Here is a 26,490-nt window from a genome sequence, read left to right on the forward strand (position 1 = left end):
ACAAGACTTGAGCCCTATCTCCCTGATGATAGTGTTATGGGGCCTGGGGAAGCTATATTTAGCTGCCCCTGTGACTACACTGGCTATGTTAGTCAGATTCCTGAGGGAACGGTCCAGCACAGGCACACCAGCACCTGCTTTCAAAGCTGACTGCTACCCTACTACCTTACTACTGGGCCTGGAATACAAATCCTGAACCAGACCTTAGCAGCCAAAAAATAAGGTCTGATTCATTTCCTCTACAGTGCCATGATTGGTATACTTTTATAGAAGAGCACTTAGCCTTTTTGCTTGTCATATATGTCTCGCTGTTAACTTGACTTAACTGTTAACTTGACTTTTCATTCAGGTTTCAACAAAATGGAGACGATTTTGGGCAGCTTGGAGTAGCTGGACTTTAAATGTGTGATCTCATATTTCAACAGTGTTTTTTTTTCTCTGAATTGCAGATATTCCTGCTCTGTAGGTTTGACCTGCATATCCAGCTAACATTTGGGTGTCCTTTATCACTACATCAAAACGTTTCAGACACCACTGAAGGAAATTTAAGAAGAAATGTTTAAGTCATCTCCATCTGTGAGAGAAAAAAACAGCCCTCCTTTCCAAGAAAGAGATGAAGAGGAAGGTGACCTAGAGCAAGCTAATGATATCACTGATGACTCAGCAAGTTCATACTACACTGCTTTTTGTTCTCTGAGTGAGTACAGTGAAGCATTTGATGATAGGACACACACAGAGCGTCCTATTAAAGGTGACTCATTCAAGCTCTCAGATTGTTCTACCTCTGTGCAAGGCACCACTTCAACACCCTTGATCAAAGCCACCACATTACTTGAGGACTGCAAAACAGAAGAATACAAATGTACAGAAGTGTGGCCTGAGGTCTCCCAATATGAAGAGGATCAATCATTATCTGAGAGAGATACTCTTATGTTAGAGTCTGAGTCAAAACATCTGCTTTTATGTACAACAATAACAAATGTGAATTTGCAGTCTGTAAAGACAAACCCTTCACAAAGCCAGGATCATTCTGATGAGCTTAATATATCAGAAAAAGGTTCATCTGTTAAACCGGGGGATTCTATTGGAGGCAGCAGGACTGTATTTCACACTAACATTAGAACCGCTGAGGAGCACTGCTCCCCAGAACCCGGATTCACTTCAAACACTATTTTGATAACGCCTGACAGAAATCAATACAGCAAGGGTCGGGAACAGGAGCATGGTGGCACAGAGCCAAAGGAGGACCACGCGACACAAAAGCAAAGACCCAGAGATGGTTTGAGTGCACCCAGCCCTAAATGCAGGCTTGAGAGAGGCGGGCATATTCTGGGTCATATGGAAGAGGAGGGGGAGGGTAGAGTGGTGAGTTGCAGAAAAGACCAGCCTGAGCTGTCAGTCAGGTCTAGAAATAGAAAAGCGTCTGCAAACTCTATCTTAACACTCACAGCCAGCAAACAGGAGTCAAGAATCCCGCCACACTGTTATTCAGAGCGTATCCCCGCAACCAGGCACCAACACCAGCTACAGAGTCTTGCTGATACCCGGAGGTTGGAAAAGCAGAGCCGGCAAGGCGTCTGGCAGTCCAGACCATTCTCCCGCATGCTGAGTAGCAGCTCTTGCCAAACCTGCCACATTACAGACAGTACCAGTGGATCAATCAGCATGGGAACAAAGCTTGCTGAGGCCAGTAGTGAGGTGGGGGGCTTTGTTAACCTGGCCCAGGTAAGATCTTCCTGTTCTGAAACTGACTACATGCATGTTTTCGGCTCGAGCTGTAGGCCTGCAAGTCAGCTACCTTCTGATGGAAACCACAACAAATGGACAGAGGATGTTCTTGCTTTCAAAATGCAGATGTATTCAAAGACTCAGAACACATCTGCTGGCTCAGAATCCAGCAGCTTTGAGTGTGTTGATGTGGCATTGGAAACCACAGATGAAGTAAACAGAGGCTTAAAGACTGTTCCCAAAAGACAAATTCAACTGAAGAGACGGGACACAGCAGAGGCACAGGTCAGAGAGAACAACAGTCAAAACCATGAGATTGTAAACACGCATGTGCATCCTCGGGACATGTTTCAGCGTCAACATAGCACCCCTGCAGCTTTAAACCAGGAGCCTCATGTGGCTGATCAAAGATTAGTACAGTCCGAGCGGAAGCAAAAACTTCAAAAATCATATTCTCTTGATGAAACTTCCAGCAAAACTCAAATGGCTTCCTCAATAATAGCAAATGTCCTATCAAAAAAGATGCAACATGAACAGAATCTTCGTACCTTGGATGTTTCGGATAAAGCATTTGCATCAACCAAAGTGAACATCAGAACTGCTACAACTGATGAATGTTTGTATGTGTCTGGCAAGGATGTATATGCTGAAACTACAAAAACATATCAAAATGCAACCCTTAAGAGAGAGACAGAAAGTAACTCGGTTCAAATGCACTGCAGTTTTAACTCAAAACCACAACCCAAACTGTTAAGTAAACATGGCCTCAGTCCTCTTTTAAGTGGAACTGGTAAGTCTGAAGTTAAGGGCAGTGGCACTGAAATAACCGACGCTTCAGAGAATGAGAAAGCAGAGAAGTTGAACTCAAGAGAGGAGGCATTGCAGCTCCCTAACCTGAGCCCTGGAGTGAAGCTATCCTGTGACTCAGCAAAGGGCAGAACATGGAACTCGAGTGCAGCAACAAATGTAGCCATCAGCACACAGACTTCTGTGAAAACCACACCTGAAGAATGCCATACAGGCCAGGGAATCCATAAACAACACAATATGACCCGAACCAATGTGCTGGAAATACAGGAGGAACAGGCTGGAAGCACAGAAAGTACACTCAGTCCTACTAATATTACCTGCCTGATATCGGATTTGGAAGCAAATGCTGTAGATAATACAACCCCCAAAACTGATGACTGTGGTGTTGGGAAAAATCAGGAAAGTAGCAGAGAGGATTTTAAATCACCAGGACTGTTTGCAAGCCTAGCTATGCAAAGTCAAGGCAAATTGAAAGCCCCTGTCCATGTAGTAAGAGACATGAGAAGCCTAGTGAAAAACACATATAACAAATCCTTCAAGGGCCCAGGGGAATCAACCCACAGAATAGAAGGGAGTGCTGCTTTGTTTCAGTCATCAATACACAATCTAAGCAACAAAAATGAAGCAAAGGGAAAGGGATACAAGCAAGATGAAAGACCCCTTTTGCGGAAAGTCACTCCACCTCTACCACTGGAGAGAAGGAGAGATCACTCTGCACCAAGAGGATGCTCAGCTAAGGTAATGCCTTCTGTGGAATCAAATGACAAAAGTCATATTATTGGATTCACAAAGGTCAGCCCAATTAGTGCAACTAAGGCAAACAGCTGTGCCTCGTCAAAACCCTCAGAGACACAGGACAGCCAAGTTGCTATCAGTAAATCTGATGTCACGGTCATTGATTCAAATATGAAACCAACAAACAGGTCAGACCCGGCAATGCAACCTAGAGAGGAGACTTCGACTGATATGACTACAAAAGGAGAGTTGACAAGGAGCTCTGACAAGGATCATCTTTTCCCAGCACTGCAGTATGGTTTGCTCACAAGTTCTGAGCAACAGGACCATGGTAAGATAATTAGTGATGGCCTCCAGACCTCATCCCTTCCTCCCAGGTCACAGAGTTCAGTTGGGCCTCAGTTCTCTGCTTGTGTCCTAACAGTAGCTTCAACTCCTATGGTTCCTTCCTATTATTACAAACCCAATGTACTGGGTTACCAAACAGTCTCTCCTCATATTGGTGCAGTTCATAGCTACGTTCAAGGGCCTGTCTTGTTTCAAACACCTCTTTACAACCAGTCTCCTGCACCAAATAGCCATACCCCCTTGCTGAGATTTCTTTCGGAAGATGGAAAAACGCTAGTACAGCCAACAGATGGCTCAACCAGTCAAGCTCAGAAAGAAGATCCACAACTGAAAGCACCTTCTTCAGAAACCCAACACAACACAATCTTTGTTGCTCCCATGAGTGCAGAGGCCAGGCTTGATGGTGCAGGTGTGCTTTATTCAGAAGCAGGAGGAAGTGTAGCAGCAAGCTCTCGCCAACTGTTGCTAGATCCGGAAACTGGACGCTATTTCTATGTTGACATGCCTCAGCTGCCACAGCGCAAGATGCTGTTCGATCCAGAAACTTGCCAGTATGTTGAGGTTTTACTACCACAGCAGGCACTTCCCAGTGCGGTTATACCCACGCCGTGTGCCATACCTTTTGCCTCTCTTCACATCCCACCCATGTACACCCCACAGTGCTTACCTTACATACAGTCACACCATCAGGTGCTCCCGCCACCGGGACCGTGAAACCTGACAGGACCTATAGACTACAGAATATATTAAGTCAAGCCCAAGGCTCAGATTACCCAGTGCCCATTAAGTGCTGGATGGGTGTTGTTTATAAGCTACTGAATGAGTGAAACATGTTGACCATCTGCTGCCCTGGCCTCAAGGCATCAAAACTGAAAGCGTTTTCTGTTAGCACTGCATTCAACACTCCTTACTTCGTAAAGGCTACCTCTGGACTTGGCAACTGACATGGGTGAGATTGATTATATCTGCTGAAATGTTGTAAGATGCATTAGCATTCACACTTTCAGGCTATATAAACAGAGCAGGGGCTTTAAAGGGAAAAGGGCTCAGATCACCTCTGGTATGGGCAATTGAGACTCACCAAGGGACCTGAGTGTCTTCAGCATGTTTATCAAATATGACAAAAGTCACTATTTTGTTATTGTAAATTGTATTTGAATTTACTAAATGGCAATTTGAGCAAAACCATTTGCAAACCATTGCTTTCCTAATCATTTCCTGAAAACGCTTTAGTTTTTCAAATTTATACACATGAATAAACTAATTGTTAGTGTCGCTAATGACATTTTTAATCAAAATGTTTTTACGTGATCCGGTTGTAAACTGAATTACCTCTTGAAATGTGTTTATTGTTCTCCTGCTGACACCTGACACTTGTTTACGCAAGCCCGTTTCAATCCACTGATCCGTTATGTGAGATTCAGGATGGATTATTGACTATATATATAACTGATACTACTGCCTCATGACTGAATGTTCTGGTGTCAAATCTGAAGAGGCCAGGACAGCGAGAGAGTGGACAATAAACAGACATTTAAATCAATAAAGATAATTAAACAGGGCTGATCCTTCAGCATGATACTAAATCAATTTAGCTTAAGAGCAAACACTGCAGTAAATCAGACCTTCCGGGCTGCAATGAATCAAAGCCAATACATCTTTATTGCAGCATTACTGTTTGATGCTGAAAATGTAGTTGTAAAAAATGAAGTGGTTCCTCGACACAACAAGGTTCAGTTGGTTTAAATGGGTTAATGCTTTTTGCATTAGGATCTAACAATAGGCTGTACTTTCACAGCATTCACATAAATAAACAATGAATAATGCCTCTCTTACAGCATTCATCCATGTTAAAGTTAGTTAATAAACAAAGTTGTTCATTGTTAGTTGTGCATTATCTAATGTTAACAAGGGTGAATTTGATTTCAATAAGCATTAATAAACACTGTCTAAGTATTATTCATTAGTTGTTTACATTAGTGAATACATTAACTAACTTTACCTAATAAAAACGCCTTGTAAAGTGTGACCGCATTTACTAATTGGTTAATGTTACAATACATTTATACTATCATTTTATATTCATCAGTATCAGTTAAACTAATACATTTAACATTTTTTTTTAAAACTGCATTTCTAAATGAACATTAAAATAGGTTAATAATCTGTCGAATGTTTCATCTCCATACATGTTTCAATTAATGATATCCTTTTAAACCTTTACCAATAGATCAAAACCGTCAGACAGACAAACAGACAGACAATAAAGTTGTATTTTAATACAAAATAACTTAAGCATGTATTTATCAAAACTGAATGTCCACATGATTGTTTGTTCTGTGGCTTTTCTGGAACGCACAGTTCACTCTTAGTATGTTTAAACATTATTAGTTACAACATTATGTATATACATTATGATTTGCATATTTAAAAAATGTCATTTTGTAACTTTTTTCAAAGCTGAACACGTTTTGTTTAGTGTTAATCACTGCCATGTTTTGTACACAATCAAGATATAATAAATGAACAAAGCCTGACCTTCATTTCCTTTTCAAGTCATTTCAATAAACTACCTAATGCTTTATAATCAAATCAAACTACATTTGATTATAGAGACTCATTGTACTCAAACTGTCATTTCAGTTTTACTATAAATAAATTCCACCCATTCTTTAAAGCAAAACTGAATGGATTTTGTACATCAGCTGAGAAAACATTCCAACCAAACAATGTACACTATTCTAAACCTTGTCAAACTATAAAAATACGCCTAAATTTTGGTGCAGACCATTTCAATGGGAGCATCAGTTACACCTTCCTTTATTTTTATGTCCTCCTCATCCTCCTCTTCCTTGTTCTTGCGGCATGATGACTTAAAGCCCCGGAAAGTGGGACAGATAGGCAGGTAGCGCAGACAGCCTGTCTTCCGGACCAGTCCCATCCCAATCGGAAAGTTATATGTGTCTGATTTTACTGTTCCTGCTCCTGAAGAACCCTCATCCACCCATTCAACCAGGCCTCGCTCTTTTCTGGTGCCTGCGTACAAAATGGCAAGCATGAATTGTCTTTGTTGGCTTATTATCTGAAGAATAAGTCCACGGTTATACCTGGGATTGTGTTGTCAAGTACAAATGCTAAGAATCCCCCAACAAACATCTCTGTTGTCAGGAGCACTGTGATGATTTGGTCAAGCTCAGCCACACCTGTTGAAATCAATCAGAACGTTTGTGTTCATATAGACAGATTTGACTTGCTCTTATATTTTTTGTTGAAAGACATGTTAACCTGTTTTGATGCTCCCTGGATGAGCATCCAGGTAATTCGGTAGCATGAGGCCAGAAAACATGGAGAAACCCAGAACGAAAAGATTTCTGGAGGAGTTCAGATCGACACTCTGTAGGTTTGAGAGGCCGACAGCTGTGATCATACCTGTGTGCAAAACAAAACAAAAAAACAAGTTTAAACTTCAATAAATAGATGTGCACTGCCAATAACGTCTGACGTTTGGGTTGAGTAACATTTTATTTTATGCTTCTCAAAGTCTCTTTTGTATTAATTTAATGAAAAAATGATGTCAAATGTTTATTTTGTAGAAGAAAACTACGATTTAAAGCTGAATTCTCAACATTCCTCCATGATCATTTGACATCTTAATAATGTAATATGCTGATTTGGTGATCAACAAAGATTTTGTTTTAATGTTTGTTGAAAAATAGCCAAAGATTTTGGTGGAAACAATTTTTTTGTAATATTTATGATGAGCAGAAAGTTCAAAATAATCGCATTGCTTGAACGGCAGATTACCGTCCTTTTTTTATAATTATATTCTTCCATCCATGCTGAACAAAAGTATTCTTTTATTTAACATATAAACTGACTTAAAATGTTGTATTTAGTGTTTTTAAATATTGGCATCATGGTGTGGCCGTGGGTAGCATGGTCGCCTCACAGCAAGAAGGTCACAGGTTCGAGCCCTGGCTGGGTCAATTGGCATTTCTGTGTGGAATTTGCATGTTCTCCCTGTGTTGGTGTGGGTTTGTTCTGGGTGCTCCGGTTTTCCCCACAGCCCAAAGAAATGTGCTATAGATTAGTTGAATAAGCTAAATTGCCCCATAATGTATGTGTGTGAATATAAGGGTGTATGGGTATTTCCCAGTGATGGGTTGCGGCTGGAAGGGCATCCGGTGCGTAAAACATATGCTGGATAAGTTGGCGGTTCATTTCGCTGTGACGACCCCTGGTTAATAAAAGGACTAAACTGAAAAGAAAATGAATGAATAAAAGTACTCTGTTAATGTATTTAAATATTTCCTTTCAGAATTGTTTTGTTTTCTGTTAATATTTTCTCTTGTTTTTAAACATAGTCAGGGAGATAGGAGGAGTTTTTGTATTTTTTATTTCTGTTATTTTGTTAGGTGTATTTAGTTTCATTTGGGTCTTTAGGTAGTGTAAATGTTTATTATTTTTCTGTGGGTCCTCTCTGAGGTATTTGGCTTCACATTTGGGTGTTTAAAAAAAGAAAAAGACCAAAAAAAAAAAAAGAGAGAAAAAGACCACACACACACACACACACACACACACACACACACACACACACACACACACACACACACACACACACACACACACACACACACACGCACACGCGCACACACGCGCACACACACGCGCACACACACGCGCACACACACACACACACACACACACACACACACACACACACACACACACACACACACACAAACACACACACACACACACACAAAAACAAACAAACAAATAAACCAACCTGACTCCAAAGGTTCTTAAAAGTGAATTTTATTTGTCCAGTGTTTTTTTATATTACGCCCTTGACCCTAGACCAGGGTCGTAGCTAATAAAACTTTATTCATTCATTAATTAATTAATTAATTAATTAATTAATTAATTAATTCATTCATTCAATCTAGATTCAAACGTTTGTATCTCGATAGTAAAGGCCCAAATGTGCAGTGTTTCTGAGCTCTTTACTGACACCCTGTGGATAAAGCTGACTCAAAACATCTGCAGTTTTCCTACTTCCTGTTTTTTTTTTTTTTTGCCACAAAATTAAACAACCCTCACAATGCTTCAATGTTTCCAATGTTTTGTTACAAGGAGCCATTTTGGTTATATTCCGATTACATTTTGAGATCTGTTGTTTATTAACTATCACACGAAGCCAAAAATAAACTAATACCACTATGTGACAATCTGGAATGATGTTTCCAAACAATGAAAATATTTATAATATTGCCTTTAAAGTTGTCCAAATTAAGCGCAATACAAATTACTAATCAAGAATTAAGTTTTAATATATTTTCAGTAGGACATTCACCAAATGTCTTCATGCAATGAACATGATCTTTACTTAACATTCTAATGCTTTTCTGAATAAAAATCTATAACTTTGACAAATACATGTTTAGCTATTGACATAAAAACAAAAGAACGTTTGATGTCCAGGCTCACAAAATTTTAAGGTGTTCTCTGTTTTCCCATTTTCATTTCAAAAGTAGGCCTCTATTGAAAATGGCACCTCAGCCACAGTGGTTTACGTTTTGTAGTGGTTTGTAGGAAAACATTACATTTATAAATCCATGTTTTAGTTTCATATTGAAAGTTTTTTGCAACATATGACAACAGAAACATAAAAATACGTCAATGAAAGCAGTTTAGGGTGATTTGTCTGTATCAAAATAGAAATAGGCGGTATAAAAAGGATCTAATGTTAGGTGCTAATATGCTAATTAGCAAATGACATTATCAAGCGATTTTTCAGGCAGGCTTTTTTTCATTCAAGTTATTTGGCAACCCTCACCAAACAATGTGCAGAACATCCCTCCAAGAATGGGGTCAGGTAAGGAGGCGAACAGAGCAGTAAACTTCCCAATAGTTCCCAAAATAAGCATAATGCCAGCTCCATACTGAATCACCCTCCTGCTTCCAACCTGAAAGAGAAAATAGAGACACCACAGCTTGTCATTGCAAAACAAATGTTCAAAATGAAGGATGAGGCTGTAAACAGATAAGCCAAGCAGACAACAGATGTGTAATGAATAGTTCTCGCTTTCAGATCTACTCCCTGAAAGGACTCTGATCAGATATTAGAAATGCACTTACTGCACTTATTCTAACAGTACAAATATTAAAGCTCCCACCTTTGTGATGCCAAGCACCCCTATATTAGGACTGGAAGAGGTCGAACCGTTTCCTGTTCCTAGCAGTCCTGCTATGATGCAGCACACTCCCTCTGTAAAGATCCCTCTTGGAAAGAAAACAGATAGTGATAAAACATTCATTATACATGAATTAACAAGAACAAATACTGTGTATTTCAAACCCTATAATGAATTTGGGCAGAGATTTAACATATGATTTATAACAAATGCATAGTTTGTAATAAGGCAACAAAACATTTATTTATTTTATTTATTTTAATTTTTTTTTTTAAGAAATAGGATGATTAAGATTTAAATTAAATTTTCATATTTGGGTCAATTGAGACCTAGTTATGGAGCACTTTTAGGTTAATATGACTTTTGTAAAATTATCTCTAAAATTAAATTAGACTCAAAACACTAAATAAAAATGTAAATTTTCTATGATTTTCTATTCTTTTTTATATGTAAGTGGCAGTGTATGCAAGTAAAATTAATTTATTCTGCTGTTTTGATGTTGTTTTGTTAGAGGTTTCATAAACCGTGACTGATTTTGAGCATTCATGAGGAAAATGTCCAATTTACCTCTTTTTTAACCTTACTTATGTCAAATTTAGAAAGTGGGTTCTTTTACATGTAATGTAACATATGAGCAAATTAAATTTGTCATAAGTAATGAAAAATATTTATATTTATTTTATTGCAAGCATAGTTGTTTAATGAGGCTCCTATGTAATTTTAAATATCAAGGAATGTTTTAGAACATTCCTGATGTGTAAATGATAAACCGTCATTTGTTTGTTGTACCAAAGAGATTGTTTAACAAGAATATACTATTTTACTTTTTCTGCTTCAACATATCAAAGATTAATTCATTTCAGTTGTTTCCTTTGTAACTGGTGGTAAAATACACTCCCCATTTTTTTGGTGAAAATTGCTTTTACATAAAAAGATTTCACTGTGCGCACATTCAGTGGTTTTACAGAAGACTTTTTGGTCAAATACTGTACATATAGGCAAATGCCCCAAATTGCAAATTCTTGCTCAGTTTAATCTAAATCAACCACTTTTTTTTTTTAACTCACACTATATAGTCCATACCTGCCTGATAAATAAAAAAAATACTCAACTAAAAACACATGCAAACATATATGGAAAAAAGCTTCAGAGGTATAAAAAACTATTGAATTTCCATTTTGATAATCCATATATATATGAGCAATATCACACGAGTAGCAGTGCGATATGGCTGTACATCTGCACTAGTGGGAGGCGTGTGTGCCTTAGTGTCCCACCAGTGACGATATACTGCTACTCATGTGATATTGCGTTTATACAACAGTTCAATGGCAAAATTGTGTATATAAAAAAGAAAATCAAACACGAAGAGTCTCAAAAAACCCTTTTGTAAAAGTAACTACTATCTTCCGCCATTCATTAACATCTGCAGCTGACTTCAGAACAGACCGTTGCAACTTTAATAAAGTCACTTTAGAACTATAGTGTTTGAATGATTCTCTAGCGCAATGTCTAAAGTGATGACAAAACAGGCGATTTTGCTCACATAAGGCTGAATGGCATGAATTACCATCAGTCTACAGAGATTACCCGGTATATCTCTGCTGCAATCAGGAGATCACAATAGTTATCCCAGAAAAAGCCAAAGCAGCGCTAACACTACCAGATTACTGTTGTGTTTGCGATAAGTAAAATGCTAAACACGGGAGGGCATTTCTTTTTTCTTTCTTTTTACTGAATTAGTCAGCAGTAACAAAAACAGGAGACTCATTAGAAACAAACAGATGACCAACCAAAAATTTTACATGCAGATTATTGTACGACTATAAGCCAATTAGATTCAAGAACCAAACAGAACTGTTGTATATATACTAATATAATGTACCTTAGTATATAGTAGTATAACTTTCTACTGATGCTTGTTGTATTTACCTATTGATGGCATGCACGGGAGGAGGTGGAGCTCCAGACAGTCGAGCACAGGCATAGTAATCTCCAATAGACTCAACAATACCTGCCAGTGTGGCACTAAACATGCCCAGCACCCCCGCCACCGTTACTGTGGGCAAACCCCACTGACCTGCGACACACACAAAATCAACAACATCACTTCATTTGAAAAGAGTCCAGCCATTGATCCACCAATATAAAACCCTCTAATCAATCTCCAAATTGTTTTACTGTTAATAAAGTGCAAGTCTTAGATTAGATATTAGTCGTGTGTGACATTTCCTGATAAACAAGTTGTTATAGGTCATGGGTGTGTGTTCTTACATGGATAGGGGAAACGAAACCAAGGTGCTTGGGTCATAATATCGCCTCGGGCGTCAGTGCGAGCCTTGTAGCCGTACAGATCTGGGTCATCCGGCAGGACATTGGTCAGGGTGAGGATGTAGCAAACCAGCCAAACCACCATAATAGCCATGATGATCTACTGGAATCAGGATAATCAGTTACTAAGGGAAAAAAAAGTGCAATTTAATCTGTAAACGCATTGATAACAAGCACCACATGTGGTAATGGGGACTTTGTTCTGCGGGTTATCTGGTAGTTTAATTAATAGTGATAAGTACTGTGTGTGTGTGTTGTTAGTTTGATTTACAGTATTGCTTGGCACTTTGTGGCAAAATGCATGTTGGTGTAATTTAGATCTGAGCGTTGAATATTGGTTCATACCGGAAACATCTTGAAAATTTGGACGTGGGTTATATGACAGCCTTTTTCTTTAGAAAAGCTTGGGAGAGGGCAAGCCCAGTTCCGTAAATACTGGGCAAACAAAACAATAAGAAAGATGCACCTAGAATTAAACAAAAAATATGTTAAACATGGTCACGAAATACATTACCATCATCTCATGTATGAATTCTGTGTATGAATATTGTGTTGCAGGTCAAAATGATCCAATTGGATTCAATACAGTTCGCCCAAAATGAAAAGAGGATTTTTAAATCTCTATTTAACAAATGATTTATTTAGCAAATTTATTTTGGTAAATTTGGTTTACACTTTAAATTCTTATTTTTGTTTTATTTATTTTTGTGTGTGTTTTATAAAAATAAAGTAATAACTAAATGATAACCTTTGAAGACAAATTTAAAGTTGGCTAGAGAAAATCTAGCCTGAAGTTTGAAGCAGGTATAAGAGATTGAGGACAGTAATCTAAGTGCCCCGTGTTCGTGTGGGTTTCCTCTGGGTGTTCTGGTTTCCCCCACAGTCCAAAAACATGCGCTACAGGTGAATTGGGTAAGCTAAATTGTCCTGGTCCTCCAGGTTGGAGGTTGAGCATTGGGCTATCAACCCACCTTGTAAAAGAATTTGACGTTATGAAACTCCAACATGGTGCCGCTAATGGTCCGTTTCCACTGAGTGGTACGGTATGGTTTGGTATGGTTTTGAATGCTTTTATGGCCGTTTTCACTGTCAAAAGGTACCTAAAAGTGAACCGTGCCGATTGACTATCGTAATACTAAATACATATAATAAAAAGCCATGGTTGACCCGAGCTCAAACAAACCTTGTCGTCGTCTTGATGACCAACCACAAAGCCAAAAAGAACAACATCTGCCGGGTCCTGTTTTTGTTTTACAAGGTCGTCTAAAAGTGTGAAAAGTCTCTCCAGAGAGCTCGCAAGCATTTACCACACGTCTATAATTGAAATAACTTCTTGAGCTGATGATAATAAAGTGTGCATTATTATTGAAGTGCCTTAGATTATTCGATCCTTTCAGAAACGGACAAACATGAAAGTGTGCAAAAAACAAAACAAAGGAGAAGCCGGAAAAAACAAAGGAGCAAATGATTCTGTCATCAACCTAAAAGATGAACAAACTGCCATGTTTAACTATTATCATCGCCCTTTGAACTATTTTAAACTCCGATTGTCGGAATTACTCTCTAACAAGAGGTTACATGTGCTACTCAATATTAAAGAGACAGATGAGAGATTTGCTTTGACTGTGGGCTATATGTTGTTGCGTGTTTTTCTCAAACTAAATAAGGAGTAAAAGTATGCTGTGTAGTTTTTCTGTAATTGGTAATATATCAGAGATATTAAGGGTCTGTATGTGTTCATATATGTTGCATTTATTTATTTATTTTATATAATCGCAGACGTTACAGTTGGCTATTTCACACTTTTTAGCATTTGTTTTTGAGAAGTGCTTCTCATATGATATGTGAATAACCCGTACAGCTTCACTTTTGACATTTCCTCGAGCGAAAATGACATTCACTGAAACTTTCTCTCGTACATCACGCCAACCAAAAGGGTACAGATAAAGGTGACCCATACCAAACCGTACCGTACCACTCAGGGGAAACTTTGATATAAACAGCCCTGGGAGTAAGTAAGTAAATAATCTAAGTGGTTGCTAGGGTGTTGCTATGTGGTTACTAGGGTATTCATAGTGATAGCAGCCTGTTGATAGTGTGTTCTGAGTGTTTACTAACATGTTTGCATGTTTCTAGCAAGTCTCCACAACAGTCTGATGCAATATTATGAGGACACAGTTTGGTCCAATATTGAAATTTCTGGGTCAGTTTTCAGAAAACCGTAAGTTTGATCCCTTGGAAAAGATATAGCAACCCAAGTCAGAATAGTCTGAAGGTCTGACTGGACTTTGGCGAGTATAGCTTGAAAGCTTTAGGAGGAGATACACTTTAAATATAAGGGGTCGTAGAAGTAGAAGTTCCGATCAGTATTGGCTTTCTCGAAATAATCAGATGTATGAATCTACAAGGAACACAGTGTCAGCTAAAGTCTTCTTTGATGTTTAACTGAAAAAGAAATGTCATCTTGAATGGTTTTAGGGTGAGTAAATTAACAGCAAATGTAAATTTTTGGGTTCCTTTAACAATAAAATAGCATATCAGTTTTACCCGCAAATGTAACAACATGTTTTTGCAGACTGAATTCAAAACTAACTAGTATTTACTGAAAGTAATGTAAATAACTGTGTTGCTTGTCAACTGAACTGAAGGACTCACAGCAGAGACAGACCCCAGTGACTCCCTGCTCGGTCCCCTGCCGTCTGGAAGACCGACAGACCAATGAGGGACACTGTAGGGGTGACGGTCAATGGCCCGATTGAGTTCAGCAGGAACCCAGGGATGCCAGCAAACCCGATCACCACCTCAATCATGCTGGACACAATGATAGCACCCTGAATCTACAGAGAATTGACACACATACAGATTAGAAAACATGACATTATGAAAACAACGTTGATCTTTAGACACTGGACACGCACCTCTCGTATTCGTGGGTGCCAAATGTGAGAAGTGTTAAGAGGAAGACTCCAGTCTCCATAAATCTCCTCTGTGAAACCCAAAACCAAGGTTAAGCATTAACTTCCACACAGACTGACCGGCACAGTGTAGAATGTAAACAGATTCTCAACAGACAAAGCCTTTTTTTAGAAGGAGGAGGGCAGATTCGCAATAAAATGCAAACATGTGACGCTTTTATAACTCGATTTGTTTTTCTTTTTTAGTGGAAAGTGCACCATGTTAAATAAAAGCTTTATAATGTGACATACAATAGTTTTCAATCTACTGCACAGAAAACATCACTGCTCAGACGTTTGGGTCAGATGATTTCTTAAGGTCCCATGAAATTAATAAAAGTTTTTTAGATTTAAGTATCAATATTATTAATTTTTAGAATATCTATATGCTAGTCTGCTCCAAAATTTGTGTTTAGAAACTGATATGAACATGTAAAGCTTGTAGTTGGTCACTTCCATCCAAATGGATCAAAGTAGGACTGTGCGATCTGGCCTAAAATCAAAATCTCGATTAACTGAACATTTTAACTTGATTACGATTAATGAACCGTTATTAATTTTTTTAATTTTATGTTTTTGCCCTCATAGTTCAATATATATTTACTGTACAAATAAATTTTGTACAGTAAATATGCTCACATATTACAAGTGAGAGATTTTTGTAATCCACACTGGATTACTTGATTTTAAAATAATTAAAAAGGAAATGCACACTATCTACTATCTATCATTATTTATTGAACATTAACACTAAAAAAAACACACATTGCCTAAAACGTGGCTCTCTGTGCTGTCCAACATTGTCACCGCTACCAAACCGACCAATCACAAAGTTTGCGATACGCGTCATTGTGACATGCAAGTAAATTGTTTTGAGCGGTGCGTGGGTATACAAATACAGAGCCGGACTGTACACATGCCCTTAGCAGAAGTACAATATCAGCCTTAACAGAGGGAGGTCACGTGACTCCACACGGTAGGGAAAGTAATTGAAAAAATTGACCTGGAAAAATTTGTAATAGCAGGAATTCTCAACTGGTGGGCCGGGACCCACTAGTGGGCCTCAGCGATCCTGCAGGTGGGCCGCGGGATAGCTTAAATTAACTTAAATATTCAACTATAATTATTTGATTTCATTATTAAATATGCCATATTAAAATGATAGTAGTAATGGCATTTCCTGATTTCTGTGATTGAACAGGCTAATTCGGACTGCAAAAACAGCCTCACTGTTAATTACAGACATAACTGTGGCTTAAGTTTCCAACCACTGCGTGTCAACTTTTACTACGCTCATCTGTAAAGCAAACAGTCATGCAAATATATAAAGGTAACAATGATTATAATAACCAGCTTACGCGTGCCTCACGTCTGCGACTCGTACTGTATCAGAGTCGCACAAGTCCGTTGATTCACAAACTATGCATGCTCTATTTGTGTGTGAACACTTTAAAATATCCACATAGTTGTCCAAATTAACATCCGTGAGTGTTTTTATAACGAACGCGCGCCCGTACAGTAGGATCCAGCGAGAATCAGTGGTGTTTCAGTAGTGAACAGCTGTTCATTGATCCTGTCAGTGAACTCCAATAATGTCCAGCTACAAACCAAACGCCTTCAGATCAGTTTCAACAGATTTAGGGTGTTTTTACTATATTTTACATTTAGGGTTAGGTTTTTTATAATAATGAATATGAATCAATGGATGAATAGAAGTCAGTCTAATTCAAGGCAGCAGCAGTTTTTGCCATCTCCTTTAGTCCTGTCAGGTTCCTTTACTGAAGAAAAGGCCCAAATACTCTACAGTTGTAAAAAATAAATTAATAATTCAGAAGCTTTAAACCTGTCTGCGTTTAAAATATTATTTTTTTAAATACATATTATTAAATTTTATATAATATAAAAAAGACGTATAAAAATAAGGGAATAATAGAAGGCAACAGAAAGGTTTTGCTAATAAATAAAGCAAAAAAAGGTGGGCCTCGAAATTAAAAAGGTTTAGAACCCCTGAATTATAGGATCTTAATGCCGATTATTGTTAGATTAATCGCCCAGCCCTGGACCAACGGCTTTACTCACGTCACCACATACTACCGTTTCTAATCAAATCATGACTGATCAAATGCTCTCTAGTATGTGACATGCCCTGCCCCCATTCACTTGAGCTCAACCACACTCACTGGCAGAGCGGTGATAAAACAAAAGGCTATTGGCTGTTTTTTTAAAGGGGGAGGAGCTACACTCCTCTGTCCCACCCTCTCTTCTTGTTTCGGTTGAGATTACATCAAACATAGAATAAAAATTCTTTGTTTTTGAAAGAAGTCTCATCAATGCTGCATTGATTAAAACAATTTATGCTAATAAACAACTAAATAATTTAAAATCAAATTCAGTAACAATGGTTGGTCAAAGTTTTTTCACCTACAGCCAAATAGACAAAATATATCATCAACAGAATGTGAACTTGAGGCATTAACTATAGACACAGTATAGAGTAAGAGTAATGCAGTACGTCTGAAAATGATTTATAGAAAGCTTTGGTGAAACACACTGTTCGTACCTTCAGGAGGACATTTCCATCTGTCCAGTCTCAGAATTGCCTGAGCAGGGATGAGAAAGGCAAACGCACTCGCCTGGAACAAAGGCAACCTGAAATTGGCACATAATACACGTCATACAATGACAGCTAATCACTGCTACAATTTATTAGCTACATCTTGCTAGTAGGACAACGCAGTGGCGCAGTAGGTAGTGCTGTTGCCTCAAAGCAAGAAGGTCGCTGGTTCAAACCTCGGCTCGGTTCGACTCAGTTGGCGTTTCTGTGTGGAGTTTGCATGTTCTCCCTGCGATAGCGTGGGTTTCCTTCAGGTGCTCCGGTTTCCCCCACAGTCCAAAGACATGTGGTTCAGGTGAATTGGATAGGGTAAATTGTCCGTAGTGTATGAGTGTGTGTATGAATGAGCGTGTGGACGTTTCCCTGAGATGGGTTGCGGCTTGAAGGACATCCAATGCGTAAAAATATGCAGTATAAGGTAGTGGTTCATTCCGCTGTGGCAACCCCGGATTAATAAAAGGACTAAGCCGACAAGAAAATGAATGAATGAATGAATGAATGAATCTTGCTAGTAGCAGGACACATTTTGTCTTCATAACTGCTTTAAAGGGATGGTTCACCCACATTTTAATCAGTTCACCTACATTTTAAGTGTTTCAAACAGTCCTTTCAAGATCCAATGACTCTTGAGATGATATATAATTGGTAATTTTTGTGTATTTTTTACAGCAAAACACTAGAGTTAAAGCAAATAATGCATTTTGTCATCAAAACATCCCAATAGCTACAGATTTGCCGACAACATGTCTATTATGATAATCTGCTTTTCCAGCACATGCCAAATATGCTCTGCTGGACTGAGATATGCTGACTGAAAAGGACATTTGAGAGTAGTGAACTCAATGTCATATTTAAGAAACCAGTTTGAGATGATCTGAGCTTTTTGACACAGTGTTGGAAGCACGCTGTGACTTTAATAATGAAGGATTGAACGTGGCCAGCATCAATACTGTTTTCAGTCTTATCTTGACCAGTTTTACTGAGCCCATTCGTACTGGATCCTCAGTTTGTTTTTGTTCCCTGACAGACGTGTCACCAGTGTGCTCTTCTACTTCTTCTGCTGCTGTAGCTCCTCTGCTTCAAGGTTTGATGTGTTGATTGCTCAGAGATGCTCTTCCGTAGACCTTTGTTGTAATGAGTGGTTATTTGAGTTATACTGTTGTCTTATAGAAGCTTAAACCAGCTTGTTCTTTTCATTTGACATCAACAAGACACTTTCACACAGAACAGTTGCGATATTTTCTCTTTATCAGATCTGTAAACTATATAAATGGTTGTGAGTGAACGTAGATCAACAGTACTGTAGGGCTGGCTTCTAACAATCATTACACACTCAAAATTACTTAAATCATCTTGATTATCTGTTCTGACGCTCAGATTGACCTTCAGCAGATCATCTTGACCACATCTACATGCCTGAATTATTGCTTTATAAGAGGGTAATTAGATGATTAAGTTGATTAGCTATTGAGCAGGCATCCCTAATTAACCCTGGTAAGCGTATTTCTTCACTCACTAAGCACACACTAGATAACTCACCTGACACCAAATGTAGTCTGTATGAGTGTAGTGATTCCCACACAGGTGAATATGGTGCCCACTAGCTGGCTGACGGTGTACTGGTCCTGCCCGACACACATAGACTCGGCCAGCAGGAACGGAACTGCAATGGTCCCACTGAAGCATGTCAGATAGTGCTGGAGATGCCAAAATATACACACATATATGAGGGTTTTAAAGAGATGACAGTGTTGGGTGAGTTCGATTAGAAGATAAGAGAAGAAGAGAAAATAAGTGTAAACCTGCAGTCCCAGCAGGATACACAGATACCAAGGCGGGACGTCCTCGATCCTGTAGATCATATCAAAAGATGCTGAATGATTCTGATGCCCATCGGACGTCTTGGGATTGTCAGGTGGCATCTCTTGTACTTCTGGACTACCCGCTGGCACAGCTCCATCTGAATGTGTGAGCTGATGGAGATTGTTGGAAAAAAGGAATTTTTTTTTATTACTTTTGTGTCTTTATTTTTATTAGAAGAATGTTTAGACTAACAACAGATTAATCAAACTTTTTCTATTGTATGAGATCACATATTGACCAGACACACTTCCTCTTTTTTACTGTGCTTGATACCTTTTTAAGGAACATGCTGACAAGATGGAAATAGCAGAATAAGTGTCGGGGCCTTTGTTTAATTCAAGGTCTAGACATGTCACAAGTTGTCATGATGCTTGTAGAAGTTGTGAAATATATTAAAGATGCACGTAATTGTTCAGTTCTGGTATGCAGAGAAGGGTTGCAGAAAGAGGAAGTATGTTTGGGGTACAAGAGCCAAAGGACTGCAGAATGACTGAAAAGTGACGTTACACCAAAACTCCACCTGTTAATATCAGTTGTTTATATATGCTGGAGTCAGAAAATGTATGTTTGTTGCAAACCTCTTCAATGTAATTCTTGTAATGCATTGGAGTAATGTAACCCAGAGCTCTTTTATCGAATTATTCATTTGTATCTAATAATTTACTAATATTTTTGGCATTGAAAAAAACCCTCTCCAGATCTTTTCTTATTGAACACGCATGGAATTGGCTTGATATTCCAACAAGATTACAGATTTCAAGCAATAAAATATATCTGGTACAGAAAGTGCTTTAGTCAGGACAGATAACTCTCCTTTAAATTGCAAATCAATCATATTTAAGTAAAAATAAATTTTAGATTAGTACCCTACATTAGTTTATACTTTCAATCTTTGATTGTTGTGATACTGTATATCAGATTGCATCCAAATGATATCTTGCGCCTCTTAACACAGAATATAAGAGATTTTGCAGATGAGGTGTTTTTTTAATGCACACCATTTTGTAATGTATGATCTATTCCAGTGGCCATCTTTGCACACAAGACAACATAATCACTGGCTTCAGTTTATAATTAAATTTATACAACAGTTCTGTCTGGTTCTTGAATGTGATTGGCTAATAGCTGTGCAATATTCTGCAATAATAGAAGTCGTACAGCCTCTTCACTCTTTACTGTGTTTAGCATTTTTTCTTAGCACAAACACAACAGTAATCCAGTAGTGTTGGCACTGCTTTGGCTTTTTCAGGGTTTATTATTGTGATCTCCTGATTGCAACTAAGAAACTCTGGGAAATCTCTGTAGACTGATGGCATTTTATGCCGTTCAGCTTTATAATCTTAAAATGTAAGAAAAATCAACTGTTTTGTCATCACTTTAAACATTATTCAAGAGAATTATTTAAATACTAGCCCTAATGTGACGTTTGTGAAGTAGCATCTGCTGTTCGGATGTCAGCTGCAGATCGAAATGGATGGCGGAAGAAAGTAGTTCCTCTTACAAAAGGGTTTTTGAGACTTTGATTTTCTTTTTTATTTACACGATTATGCCGTCAAACTGTTGTATAAATGCAATATCATACGAGTAGCATTCTGATATGGCTGTCTATTGTCATTGGTGGGTCACTAAGACAACGCACGCCTCCCACTAGTGCAAATACGAGTGTGATACTGCTCATGTATTCCTTTTAAATATCCTTATTAATAACAACAATATTTGTTTACCTTAAATTATCAAGTTTGACATTGTATTTTGTATTTTTGCTGCATTTATTAAAACAATTATTGGTAAAAAAAAGTTTTATGTCTAAGGGCCCAACAGATTGGAGTGATTTACCTGCTAATATTCAATCCATTGCATCATTTAAGGTGTTTAAGCAAACTTTGCTGTCATATTTTACTTTGTTTTACACTTGGGTATTGTTTTGAGGATGTTGTTTATAATGTAATCGGATTCACTTATCTTTATATTTTGTATAATTAGTTTTTCTCTGGTAAATTCCTGTGATGTTTTTTGCTTTTTTTATTGTGCAATTTCCTCCAATTTCCCAATGATGGGTTGCCAATGGAAGAGCATCCACTGCTTAAAATATATGCTGGATAAGTTGGCGGTTCCTTCTGTTGTGGTGACCACTGATGAATAAAGGTACTAAGCTGAAGGAAAATGAATGAATGAAGGAATTTCCTTCAATAATCTTCTAAACATTATCTTGTTACAGTAATTTAAGTAATTGGTAAGCATTTTGATTTATAGAAATTTGTTATTTTGTATAATGCAAATTGTAACTTATTTAAAAATATGTACAAAACTAAATCTAAATAGCCATTGTTTTCACTACTGTTATTGTTAACTCTAAAAAGCAGCAACACATCCTGGGGGAGACAAACTTTTGAGAGTCTGTGGGAAGAGAGGGAAAGTGCGAGTCTAATTTCCTAATATAAATTTGGGAAGTCATTTGTTATAAATGGTGACATTATTTAGTTTATACATTCAGTGTTAGTTGACAGGCAGCACTTTAAAACAAAACCTGGCTGCCTATGATAAGAAAAATACTTACCCTCTATTTCACATATTATAACATATAAAGCATATCTTTAAAAAACATTGTCTTTAAATAATATCCAATAATGTTTATGAAGAATTCTTTTTAATTAACCTTGTACATTATTCCTTTAGGCTGTATCTCGGGGGATATATTTGGTTAACGTTTTAGCTACATTTTCTTTTATTAAAAATAATTAAATAAATATAAAAATATGGAAAATAATGAAAAGTACAAACTAAACTCAAACTATTAAAAACAACTATAACATCAAAATAAATACAAGAATAAAAGCTTATCCAATAGATAAATATATATTATATTCATATTAATAATAACAATTTATATTAATAAACACTATACAAATATATAATTATTACTATTATGACATTTGCAGATTTGTATATGTTCATGTTTAATTCCTTAAAAAAGAATAGTTTATCTTTCTACATACATTAAATCATTTCTTTTATCCCAAGCCATATTTCCAGACAATTATTGTAAATTTGAACATGATAAATGACACAATAAAAAACATGACATCAGAGTTTTTAAAGAAAGCCAAGTTCAAGAGTAGCCAAGCTGTCTTCTCATTTAGCATTTATAAATGACTTAATATTTAATATTTAACCACAGATAATACATCTAACTGCAAAAGACAGCAAAAGGACTGAACCCACGTAGTAAAGTATAAGATACTGGATATTGGCAGCCACTGTTAACCAAATATATTGCATTAAGAAACTTCCATTCACTTCCAATACAACATACTTCTTTTTTTATTCAAAACAAATTCCCTTCTCTTCTCTTTTTTTTTAGTGCTGAGAACAATGCAAAGTCATAAGTTAGACTGTAACTAAGTAAAAAAATGATTTGGTTAACTTGACACCCTCACGAATTGTTGCAGGGTTAACATTTCTTCATACACTTGACAAGTTAAGTGCTCAATAAAGTGTTAAACAGGTTTCAAAAGAGATAACAAACATTAAAGGCACGATTCATTATTAAACAACCAGATAGGCTTAGGTTATGTCACTATAAACAACAATCATTATGCAAGAAAAATTGTGCACGCGACAGAGCTGAACACAACTGATGGATGAAAAACTCCAATGTGTGGTTTTATATAAGATTAGTCGGAACCAAAAGCAAAATGAAACTATTTCAATCAATAATTTAAGATCATGATCCAATAAATGAGTATAAAGAAATAACAAGGTATGATCTTTGAACAATTTTTTTCAGTGTGAATTTTGCAGGACTTTTTGCTTTCAAGCTGTATTACAAAAATGTTATAGCAGACAAAAAAAAGTGATGAGAAAGTCAACAACAGACTTCTAGGAATGTGACTTGTGCCCAATTAAATCAAATCAGTGACCCAAAACTGACTGTTAAGTTTAGCACCTTTATATGCATGACATGACCCATCAAGCATACAGTCTACCACTTTACAAACAAAATTCTACTGTTTTTATGTATACTGCAGTGCAAATCAATGTATTGCAAACAAAATGCATGAAACACTTGGTAATAGCAAATACTCTTTATTTGATCTTATAACAGCTATTGGACTCAATTTATTTTTTGTTGGTAAAGGAAAACATATTTATCTTTAACTCACATCCTGGGAGTCAATCATTTTTTAATTAACAATGCTTTATTTTGATGGTCACCATTAGACATTCTGTTGACAGTATAAGCAGTGTTGGGTAACGTACTTAAAAAGGTCATTAATTACTAGTTACATCATTAAAATTTAATATTTGAATATTTTAATTAACTTTCTAATTACTTGGTCTGAAATTACTTGACGTTATGTCTATTTTAGTGCTACTTAATTATGCTTGGTATAATTTTTGCATTGTTTTTTTAAGGTGAAAATTTTAACATCCGTCTAAGGACAACAAATGAAAAATAGCCTACTGGCTAATTTTGATGCATTTGCAGAAATGCTGTCCCAGCCTAATAAACAAACAAATAAATTAATAAATAAAACTAAACTTAATATAATCCATATACAGTTGAAGTCAGAATTATTAGCCCCCCTTTAAATATATATTTTTTTTATATATTTCCCAAATTATGTTTAACAGAGCAAGAACATTTTCACAGTATGCCTGATAATATTTTTTGTTCTGGAGAAAGTCTTATTTGTATTATTTTAGCTAGAATAAAAGCAGTTTTTAAGTTTTTTAAAAACCATTTTTAAGGTCAATATTATTAGCCCCTTTAAGCTATTTATTTTTTGACTGTCTACAGAACAAACCATCTTTATACAATAACTTGCCTAATTACCCTAACCTGCCTAGTTAGCCTAACTAACCTAGTTAATCCTTTAAATGACACTTTAAGCTGTATAGAAGTGTCTTGAAAAATATCTAGTCAAATATTTTTTTATTGTCATCATGCCAAAGATAAAATCAAAATCGATGTGTTGAAAAATCTTCTCTGTGTTAAACAGTAATTGGGGAAAAATTAACAAGGGATCTAATAATTCTGACTTCAACTGTAAATCTAAAGGCAAAATAAAATTGTTATTCTTTATTCATTGAATTTGAATCAAACATGACATTTTAGCTTAGTTTAAAAAACTAATACAGAAAAGATAAACATTTATATGTGTCAAATATTATAATAGTGATACCATGTTTCAGACATAATATTGCCGTTTATCAGACATATGTAACCTTCTTTATAATTAAAAATAATCTAATCATACTAAAAATATATTTTAGTGTAACAAAACAAACTCAATTACTCTGTTCCTCTGAATTGATTTATATGGAAATGCTGAATTTACAGTATTTAAGGCAAGTATAAGATACTATAATACCAAAAAACAAAACGTAATCTTACTTTACTATGTGTTGTGAATAAGTAATAATAACAGTAACTAATTACACCAAACACTGAGTATAAGTAACATGTCAACTAGTAGTTGTTGAGTATAACTACATGTTACATCTGCAATGGTTCCTCAACAACAGACATTCCACTAGTAGTATATTAACTTAATTCTACAAACCGCAACAGTCTACTAAAACTATGTAATAAGAATGAGTAGACATGCAGTTTCTTATATAATAAACAGAATGTAGTGTAAACTGTAATGTCTGGCACATTCATAGAACAACAGGCTTGTCTTAAAAGGATTTTGCATGACCAAAATCCTTTTACTTAAATTTAAAAAACACTCAAAAAAAAAAAAAAAAAAGCAATGACACTTTCCTTAACGCAAAGTTCAGTGATACAAACAAAATGACATCTCTGTGTTCCAATGTGATGTTTAAGCAACAAACACTTCCCGCCCTTACTTGCCTCGAGATAAACATCTGCAGAGTGACCCAAATCTGTGTTTTCATTCACAACATGATGACGGCATACTTGAAGGATATTTTACCTTAGGCTCCTCTGCGGTTTCTGACTGATTCATGGGCCCTTGGAGGATGTGTGGTGCTCTGTGCTGCTGCTGATGTCTCCCAGAGGCCACGTGAGACCTGAAAGCCGGCTGGACGCTGAGAGCTGGTTTTATGGGAGAGCGAGAGACAGAAGGGGACCAGATTAGACAGGTTAATAATCTGCCCTTGGTCCTGGACTTTACTCCCCCTGCCTGTGCTCATCAAAAGGCTGACAGTGTGAACACAACAGGAGCCGTGTTCATGAAGCAACGTGAAGTCTCCTTTGGATGTGAACAACAGGGCCTTCAAAAGCACAACATGTGAGGTTAATCTTCAGGGCAAAGACTTTTGAACGGTTATCAAACAGCAGTCTTAGTGCTCACTTTCCTCTTTAGGAGTGTGAATCTATAGGGTTTAAAGTGAAATGCATAATCATAGCTGTTGAATAACTAATAAAATAACCCCCCTTCCGCAGTCCCAACTGTGTCCGGTAGATGGACTTCAGTAGATCTATAGGTAATCACAGAACAAATCTCAGTTGCAAACTTTCCTCTGTACTCTTGGACCCACCCATATTGCAGTAATGTGAAGAACATGTGACTTGACGCCTAGATGTGGCTTGTGTGGAGATATGCAGTTCACTACTGTGGCCGAGAGAGGGCGCTAGAGATCAACTCTTGAATGAACTTTTGGATCAAAGCCAGATGAGCCAAAACATGATGACAAGTCTAAGGCATTAGGAAATGGGTGGATTACATGGTGAGCAAACAATCAGTTTTTACAATGAAGATGTTGGATGTGGAGTGGGAGTAAAGATCTGAGACGGTTTGATAAGGTTCATGGCAAGGCATCTAGGTAAGAGTACCTCTGAATTGGCAAGGCTTGTGAGTCACTTTCCAGTCAGCAGTGGTCATAATTTACCAACAGTGGTCATAAAAGAGACAAACCACAAACTGGTACCAAGGTATTG

The 26,490-nt window shown here is 37.0% G+C and overlaps 3 protein-coding genes across 3 annotated transcripts in view; 1 reads left to right on the forward strand and 2 right to left on the reverse strand.

The window, feature by feature from the left end:
• Positions 1-7,051, forward strand: LOC147831952 (uncharacterized). The gene is made up of 2 exons (XM_087301410.1): positions 1-223; positions 450-7,051. The coding sequence occupies exon 2, from the start codon at positions 556-558 to the stop codon at positions 4,333-4,335; it is 3,780 nt and encodes a 1,259-aa protein (XP_087157536.1). The 5' UTR covers positions 1-223; positions 450-555; the 3' UTR covers positions 4,336-7,051.
• The window catches only part of timd4 (T cell immunoglobulin and mucin domain containing 4), a 1,098,921-nt gene that overhangs the window by 730,697 nt on the left and 341,734 nt on the right, over positions 1-26,490 (reverse strand). The window lies entirely within an intron of this gene.
• Positions 5,881-25,594, reverse strand: slc23a1 (solute carrier family 23 member 1). Its single transcript, NM_001173499.1, is given in 14 exon segments — positions 5,881-6,657; positions 6,729-6,824; positions 6,907-7,050; positions 9,461-9,590; positions 9,801-9,906; positions 11,751-11,898; positions 12,093-12,249; positions 12,495-12,615; positions 14,805-14,986; positions 15,068-15,135; positions 17,664-17,752; positions 19,257-19,414; positions 19,520-19,690; positions 25,523-25,594. Coding segments are annotated over 14 exon segments (1,869 nt in total). The 5' UTR covers positions 25,556-25,594; the 3' UTR covers positions 5,881-6,391.

This window comes from Danio rerio, chromosome 21 (genome assembly GCF_052040795.2).
Source record: "Danio rerio strain M-AB ecotype USA chromosome 21, GRCz13ab, whole genome shotgun sequence".
Lineage (NCBI taxonomy): Eukaryota > Metazoa > Chordata > Actinopteri > Cypriniformes > Danionidae > Danio > Danio rerio.